General features: G+C 38.4%; 1 protein-coding gene across 1 annotated transcript; it reads left to right on the top strand.

Moving 5' to 3' along the window:
* On the top strand, positions 1-3,468 carry LOC146674093 (H-2 class II histocompatibility antigen, E-S beta chain-like). Its single transcript, XM_085394010.1, has 6 exons — positions 1-58; positions 268-540; positions 2,103-2,316; positions 2,396-2,463; positions 2,558-2,680; positions 3,263-3,468. The coding sequence occupies exons 1-6, from the start codon at positions 4-6 to the stop codon at positions 3,283-3,285; spliced, it is 756 nt and encodes a 251-aa protein (XP_085250136.1). The 5' UTR covers positions 1-3; the 3' UTR covers positions 3,286-3,468.
* The last annotated feature ends 5,677 nt before the right edge of the window (positions 3,469-9,145 follow it).

Below are 9,145 nucleotides of genomic sequence, written 5' to 3'. Positions count from 1 at the left end.
AACATGGCTTTATCTTTTCTCTGCTTCACCCTCCTCTTCATCAGCATCCGCACTGCAGGTATGATCAATGCACTGATCAACACACTATTACCAATCAATACATCCATCTTTGGTCTGTATATTGTTGATCAATACATGGTTCATTGATCAATAGACTCATCAATATAACATACAGTTTATACTTTATCATCTATTATACAGGTATTATACAGGTATGATCAGTTCTCCACAGTCTGCACTTCACTGATGTTCTGTTTTGTTCTTCAGATGGATTTTTAGAGTATAGGGTGGAACGCTGTGAATTTAACTCCACTGCGCTGAAGCACATCGAGTACATCTACTCTCGCTATTACAAGAAGATAGAGTACATCAGGTTCAGCAGCAGTGTGGGGAAGTATGTTGGATTCACTGAGCATGGAGTGGAGCTGGCAATGCTCTGGAACAATAATACTGCACGGCTGAATTCAATGAGACAAATGGTAGTGCAATATTGTTACCATAACATTGATCTTCATGATCGGGCTGTTCTAGCTAAGTCAGGTGAGTGTGAAGTTGCGCAACATCATCAGGGCATCATGTTCAGCCACACAGCGACCAACACTCTGAATCACTCAGTTTAATCCTTAAACTCCTGAAGGTTTAAATTTGTTTAGAAATTTGGAGTCTACTGGAGTTCTGTTTCTTTAAAATTCAAGAAACAAAGTTTTTTAACAATGAAAAGTTTTTTATTAAATTATTTCAGGATTAATTAAAACTTTAATTAGAAGTTAAAAAGTAGAAGATGATTTAACAAATATTTGGGTAAATACAGCTTGCATTGAATGCTGGTGGCAAAACTTGAGCTTCTTCAAATCCGATTTTTTTATCTGCTTGTTCACACTACAAATAAAATGCGACAGCAAACGCTCTCGTGTGAACCCTTAAAGAGGCCCGCATGTGCAAAAGAAGACGTCACACACAACGCGCTCTGTTTAGACCCAGAGCAACAGTATTGTTTGACTGATGGCCCTTAATATAAAGACTTCGGACTTTACGTTTCCCAATTTTTGCTTTAAGTTATTTTGTTATTTACATAATAATGTAAATAACCTAATAATTATCCTTATTGCTGTTTTAGAGAGGAGTGGTGCTTCAAAGGATAGTTGCAGATTTCTGTCAGAATCTGCAGATTATACAGTATAAATAAAATGTTCATGTTTCTCCAACGCTGTCTTCCCAACAGTTTCACTGGATGGCCAGGAAGCATTTGCTTCCTGATACTGTTAGTGTTAATTAATAATTGCAATTTGAAAAAAAGTGTCATTTTTTTTACCAGGATGTCCTTCAATACACTTATTAAACAAATATGTAGGACTGCTTTTTTCTATTTGTGCAACATCTCTAAAATTAGAAATATCCTGTCTCAGAGTGACGCTGAAAAACTAGTTCATTCGAGAGAGTGATATTATGCCCCTTATGTCAAACAGAGTGATTTATGACCCCAATAAATTATTCATGAGCTTAGGGTGTAATAAAGGAAGTAGTAAAAATACGATATTAATAAAATTATGATATTAGAAATTATGAATTAGAAAGAGAAAGCATATTTTTCCTGTATTGGCTTCCCTTCAGTGGCTTCCTGTTAAATCCAGAATTTAATTTAAAATCCTGCTCCTCAATAATAACCTCATCTTATCTTAATGACTTTACAGTGCCATATCATGCCATTAGGCACTTCGCTCTCGCACTGCAGGCTTACTTGTCATTCCTAGAGTATTTAAAAGTAGAATGTGAGGGAGAGCCTTCAGTTTTCTCACCAAAACTCTTGCTCATAGGGGTCATATGATTGTTGCATTTTTTTTCTTATTTCCTTATATTAATGTAGGGATTTTACAATAAATTACATAAAATACAATTTTTACAATAGGCAACTGTTGTGATTTGAAGCAATATAAATAAAATTGATTTGAAATTTGCAATTCTAATTTATTTAATTACAAATAACCAAAATTATGCCATTATTCTGACAGCTAACACATTTTCTATAGGTAGATTACAGATGATTCTATCCCATTACACATAATATTGCCACAATGGTAATATAATGTCTGTGTGGTTTTTAGTTCAGCCCAGTGTCAGAATTAAGTCCAAGACCCCACTTTCTGGTCACCATCCTGCCATGTTGGTCTGCAGCGTCTACGACTTCTTTCCCAGTGAGATCAAAGTGAGCTGGCTCAGAGACGGACAGGAAGTCACCTCTGATGTCACTTCCACTAAGGAGATGGCAAATGGTGATTGGTACTACCAGACTCACTCCTACCTGGAGTACACACCCAGGTCAGTCCACATCAGATCCTGGTTCATTTCCGGATCCATTCTGTGAGTGGTTTGTGAATCAGTGGTCTTTGTGTTGAAGGTCTGGCGAGAACATCTCCTGTGTGGTGGAGCACGCTAGCCTGAAGGAACCTCTGATCACTGACTGGGGTAAATACCTGTCTGTCTGTCCACAGAAATATGTATTTGACTGCTAACCTGTCTGTTTGACTGTTGGCCTCTATCTGTCACCTGTCCGACTCAGAGCCGTCCTCAGACAAATCAACTCCTGAATCAACCACGCTGATTGCCATCGGAGCCTCTATACTGACCCTGGGTCTGATCTTACTTTTGGCTGGATGTTTTCTCTACAGGTGGAAAGCCCCAGGTTAGACCAGGACTCACACTCACAGACCATTTGGCAAGCGTTTATGTCAGCCTTTTTGTTAGCCTGTTTATGTTCTATATTCACTTTCAGCTAGTGAATTTAATTTCTCACAAGTTTAGACAAGTTTTAAGTCCATATTTAGGCCCCAGTCTAATTTCACTGATGCGTTCAAATGTGGTGGATCCCAGCTATCCCTGAATAAGAGGTCTGGATTGGCTCTCCATCTAAAGGGCCTGAGTCTGAGCTTTTATTACAATTTTTTATTCTAATATTGCATTGGAAGCTAAATTACCAATTAACACAATCACATGTGTATTTTTGAACTCTATATTTTATCTGCTGTCCTCTGATTAGATATTAGTCCCTTATTTAGACAACCTCAGCTGCTTCAGGCCTCAGGCATCTCCCTGTCAGACTTATAGGATTTCACACCAGTTCAGACCTGTTTTTCAGAGCAGACAGAGTCCATGCATTTAAACTAGGGACTTCACTGAATCATTGTTGTTGATGTTTGATTGAGATCAGTTGTCCTCATGTGGATAAAGAGTTTCTTATTGACTCTGTCCTTATCTCTTTATCTAGATCATACTCTGTTTTTCAATTAATGAGGCAGGATCCTGATCCTAGTCCTGGCTCTTTCTGATGGAGTAAGAAGCAGCTGATTTGTGTGTTCAGCAGACTCATGATCTCTGGAATGGGCGACTCTGAACCTGATCCATGACCAAACTCATGTATAGATGTTTAATTAATGTCTTTGAACCACAATAAACATAACATTTCACCTGTGTGCTTACTTACATGCATCAACACATTGATGTCACTGTACACTGTTTAAAACCCTTTAGTGTTCTGGTCAACCAATTGGTAGAGCACATTTTCAGGCCCTATATCTAACTGAGGCTTTCACTGAAATTGACCTACCTTATTGAGTCTTTTCTACCAATTGGTTTACATCTGTAATGCCAAAAAAATCCATCAGAAGGCACTGCAAATGGAAACTGTTGGCTCTGCTTATCCCTCTCCCAATAAAACTAAGGTAGGAAGATAACATTTTTTGATATATGATAGTGTTGGAGGACTTACTAAACAGATGTATGTCACTTGACAGCATTAAAAAAGTGAAATTAAATGTTTAATAATTTTTTAAAAAGTGGTCAAACAAAAGGTTGATTTGTCCCTTTGTGGTGCTAATGCTAACATAACCTAAATGTTATTAAAATTGACTATTTGCCATAAAATCAGACCACTAGACCCATTTTGTTTATCCATTGCTATTGATAAATCACATTAAGTGTTAGCACAGCAAGAATAGGCTGAAATAATTTCCTCAGTAAGTCATTTTTGTAACTTTCTGATGATTCTGATGATATCACCCACCTTCAACCACAGTGTGTTTGAGGTCATGGTTTCATATGAAGCAACAAGGGCTGGCACTCTCCACCAATATATTGCCAACAAACCAGATGAGTGTGGCTTTAAATTGTTCTGCCAAGCAAGTTCATCTGGTATCATCCACAACTTGCTGCTGTATCAAGGGGGGTCTACATTCTTCAATGCTCCCCTGAGTGAAAAGGAACAGAAGCTACCTGTAAGGGGCCAAAGTTGTAAAAAAAACCCACTATGCAACCCCATAAAAGAACCGCAGTTCTTCACAAGTTTCAGCTTGGTCCAGAACTTGCACACCTCCTTGGGTGTCAGGTGCATTGGTACTGTATGACCAAACTGCACCTGTGGAGCTCCCCTGATGGCAGACAAAGACCTGATGAAGAAGGGCCATGAAGCCTGTTATTACAGGCTGATCAAGGTCTGATTGCAATGCAATGGTTTGACAAGAAATGTGTCAACCTCCTAAACATCATCAGATCACCATTCCATGCCCATCACTCATCCCTGTATATAATTAGCATATGGGAGGAATTAAACTTTCTGATATGCTATTGCACCTGTACAAGACAAGTTACAAGTTAAAAGTTAAGGAGATGGCATATTACACTGTTTGGATACATCCTTGACTTGAATACCTGGTCCACAAGAGGGACTGTGCCCTACCGGACCAGAAACCGATGGCTCTCAAAAGGTTTCCACCTGGCTGTGTCTGAACCAAGTTAACAAGCCAGCATCTAGAGTTGGACAACCATGATCCAGCTCTCCAAGACCACAGAATAAATGCTACACCCTAAGACCCCAACGACCAAAACCACAAGCAGATGTGCTTGATTTGCACTATTCTATTTTAAACACAAAACTCATTTTTGCACAGTAGCATTCAATCAGAAGTGGCCTGAATGAGAGTATTTTGTGCTGTAGCACATCTTTCACATTTGCAGATGAAAAAACTATGTATTTTGTTGTTTGATATAATACTTTCATTTGATGGCATGGAAACAGCAGTGTTCACTGGCATGCTACTAGAAATAAACTTTATCCAATGGCCTGGATAGTTTTGTTATTAATTTAATTATAATTCGGCACTTTATTTGATTTTTTCTCAACTGTATTATCTAATGTACTTGTATTTGCATGACATTTCATACTTTTACCATAGATGGACATCTCAACTGTTTGGTAGAAATCAATATTTTAAAAACTAAAGGGTCTATTGAAAAAAGAAATATTGATTGTATATTATTAAATATATTATTAAATATATTATTAAATATTGATTAGTCACCCAAATCAATAAGAAATGGAAACAAAACCGTTTCCATTGCTTTTTTCTTGGTGAGGACCTCAAAGGGTTAAACACTGACCATGAAACCACTGTTATGCAGCACCGAAAAGTGTTTTTCTAGATCACTTTTTGTTAATTTCTTAATGAACAAATAACTGTGCCAGAAATGTTTTTTGTTTGTTTGTTTGTTTGTTTGTTTGTTTGTTTGTTTTACTGAGAAATCAAAGTGGTTGAGTAAGGTAAACCTGCCCAGGATAGAAGTGATGTTATTCTATTATTAAAAAAAATATCTATATTTTTAACATTCATGATTCTCATTTATTTTGGTTAGTTACATCACTGCTGACCCTCAAACCTAACATGAAAGAGCTTACCCAATGGTAGACCACTGCTGATAAATAAAACAGCCATTTGATCTCATAGTTACACCCAACAATATTATCTATAACTGCAGTTCCCAGTCAACATCGTAAATTTTAACATTCTCATTCTGGTTTGGTCAATAAAAACAAAATGCAATGATTTGTATTCAGGCAACAAAAGCTTGGAAAAGTCACTGTTACTAAAGTGAATCAGCTGTAGGAGCATTTAGAGATTAATTGGCAGTAAGTCAGTAACATGACTGACTTACTGAGTATAAAATGAGTATAAAAAGAGCACTTTGAAAAGATAGTTTCTCAGAATTAAAGACAGGCAGAAGTTCACCAATCCATCCAAATGTGCATCTACAAACTGTGGTACTATGCATACTCTCTCTCTCTTCATATGTGTGTGTGTACAACAGTTTTATGTTAATGTACAATCCTTGTTTTGTGTGTGTGTGTGTGTGTGTGTGTGTGTGGGGGGGGGGGGGGGGGGGGGGGGGGGCGCCAGAGGGAGTGTTCGCCCAGGGCGCCAAACAGGCTAGGACCGCCACTGCACACACACACACATATAAAGAGAGAGAGAGTATGCATAGTATGCAAACAGCTACCAAACAGCCATCATAATTCGTCATACAATGAGAACAGGACAAATCAGCAACTGACAATGACTAATTAATATTAAAATCTGTAACATAATGGAGTTTAGTCTGTTACTGTTTTTACCATTTCTTTTTGGAGCAACTGAAATCCACATAATTTCCTTAGGGATTAATAAAGTATTCTGATTCTGATTGTTTCAGGATGACCTGCCATTATCCAATGACACATCTGCTTACCTGTATCTTTTGCTCGTTTCTCTTCCTCTTCTTTACTATTTTTTCTAAACTGAGCACCTGATGGCTTTGAACTTTTCTTGTCCATCTTCCATTGGTTTTAATTTTGCACTCCAGTATGAACACCCATCCCCCAACCCGAGGATTGCCACAACATAACCTAATAGACCTACACCCCAGTTCACAGATTCACTTTGTCTAAGGTGTATTTCTGGGATTTCACACAACCCAGTATTCAGATCGTGAATACATAATGGGCTTGGATTTACAACATTATGAATGAAATGTGCTCTATTTGGGAGCAGCCGGCCCCTCCCCTTTCGACGGGTTAGGGTTAGTTAGTTAGTTAGTTTTTCTCAAAGTAAAACTTGAGTCTATCCATTGTAAAATCAGACTTAGCAATGACATCGCACAGACGTCCGAGCTCCATATACCGGTTGTTAAGCTTAACATAGGAATGCTTTATAAACATTCAGAGATGAACTTACATACTTGCTTTACTTCTTTGGGATAGCTTGCTCAAAGATGAAATGCTGGTTTGGCAGCACGTAACGAGTCTCCAGATGCTTTCAGTGTGAAGTAACTCCAGACAGCCGACAGATCTCGCACGCAACAGCTGCTCTATCATGTGATACATACTGCTCCGACATGCTAAGGTACCACTCACTACCTGGGTTACGCCATGTCACAAGTTTTGTGAGGTGCTTTTGAGATATTTAAGGATCGGGTTACATTTTTTGTTTCTCCCTGATATCCAATCCTGGAATTTAGGTCAGGATCAGACCGATACCAATACTGTATATACTGTAAGAAACTGCAGAGCACACAGGAAACATTTATGACACAATAATAAGAGTTATACATGATTACAAGTGTGTGAGTCAGTGTTGTGTTTCACTTCTTCAGACTCATACATTGCCACGTTTTGTTTTTAAAATGTACATTTATAAATCAATAAAATATGTTTAACTGTACTATTAATAATTAACAGTTTTATATAAATAGAAAAATAGCATTTGTTTGTAACACAATTTCAACTTATCAATAAAAATATTAAAGCTTCAAGTACAAGGTTTAACCCTTTAGAACCGGTCGGAGCGGGCACGCTCTGTTTTGCGTAATTATTTTTAAATTCCGGTAGCTCTGCAACCACGTAAGCTAGCGCAATAATTTTTTTTGCATATGAAACCGGAGGAGTTGTACTTACATCTTATACCATCAGCTTGTCCTAGGTCACAGTTTCCTTCCACATATAGCTTTGCAAAAACTGCATAAAAAGCGCTTGCTTTTAACAGCATACTAAGTTTTCATGCCTTTCCGACCCATTCTGACTTGAGAAGACAATGGCTGGTAAACATACGGCGGGATCATTTCACGATTACCTCTCACACCAGAGTCTGCTGCAGACACTTTGCCAGTGATCAACTCATAGAGCCAACAACCCTCGACGGTCGAAGGCGGCTTATTAAAGGTGCTGTACCAACACTTTTTGAGTGGAATGGCTATAAAGTTGAACCACCGCGGCGTAGTGTTTGGGAGAGAACGGAGCGACGCCCTGAAGGAGTTCCTCCTGACGATCAAGAAGAGCACAGTCTTACAAGAGATCATGACTACTGCTCAGTCCCTGAGCCGTCTGCATTGGACATATCTGCATCAGCTGCAGAAGACCTGTCCAAAGACGTGGAGACTCTAAAGAAGGAAATACAGGAGTTATGTGTCCAGCGAGAATTTGGGTTACAGCGTTTTGCTGGCTCCGACAGTGACATCCGATTCTATACCAGGTACACCTCAGTTCTATTCAAGCTAACTGTTTAAAATATACCAAGGTCACCATCAGTTAAATATTCGAAAGTTTTTCCACTCTTAATGAAAACAAAATAGACATTTACTTTTTCTCTGCTGATTGTATGTTTCATGTAGATGCTTTAGTATTTAAACGATATCCTAATGCTACAGGTAAAATACAACACCAAATAGACTCTTAATCAGACTATTTTATACAGCATACCATTAGCATATTTGTCACAGTTCACATTATTTTTATGTCAGTGTGTAATGTTAATTAATGATTGACACATGTATGTCTCTCTCGTGAATAGATTTCCAAACTATGATCATTTGATGGCATTTTGGTTTTCGTAGTTAAACTAGTCGTAGTTGTGTATATATGATGCAGCACATAACTTAAATCCTTTATCTAATTTGCTGGCGGGGGTAGTCGTCACTCTGCAAATCCGATGAACATCAGTGATGTTTAATTTTGGGAGCTCTTGTAGGCAGCGAGTGTAGAACGTCGCCATGGTTTAACCGCACCGGAAGCACTGGGGCAGGACTACATAGAACGCGGAAGTGATTGTGCAAGTAGTCCATAGACGTCAGCACGAACTTTTGCATGTCCGCCATTACCTGCCCGAAACCGGAAGTGACGTCATTTTTGCGGAAATGTAGTCTTTTTTTTACCATCAGGGCCTCAGGGCCTATACTGGTCTTTTTAAAAGTTATGTTTGACTTTATGACTTTCTGTGTCGTTTCTGGGATGCTTAGGACTCATATTGCACTGCTGGAAATAGTTTATTTTGATGCATATGTTGCTTTT

Source organism: Rhamphochromis longiceps, linkage group LG3, assembly GCF_057381845.1.
Source record: "Rhamphochromis longiceps isolate RC_006_pf linkage group LG3, R_longiceps_female_GT1.1, whole genome shotgun sequence".
NCBI lineage: Eukaryota > Metazoa > Chordata > Actinopteri > Cichliformes > Cichlidae > Rhamphochromis > Rhamphochromis longiceps.
Note: the sequence above shows the minus strand (reverse complement) of the source record. Positions and strands in the feature narration are given on the sequence as shown.

What these genes read in the sequence shown, in the direction of transcription:
- LOC146674093 (XM_085394010.1), top strand. Translation starts at nt 4, where the DNA reads ATGGCTTTATCTTTTCTCTGCTTCACCCTCCTCTTCATCAGCATCCGC. An exon ending in TACCTGGAGTACACACCCAG is followed by an intron (nt 2,317 to 2,395) that starts GTCAGTCCACAT and finishes TTTGTGTTGAAG; the next exon opens with GTCTGGCGAGAACATCTCCT. An exon ending in ACCTCTGATCACTGACTGGG is followed by an intron (nt 2,464 to 2,557) that starts GTAAATACCTGT and finishes TGTCCGACTCAG; the next exon opens with AGCCGTCCTCAGACAAATCA.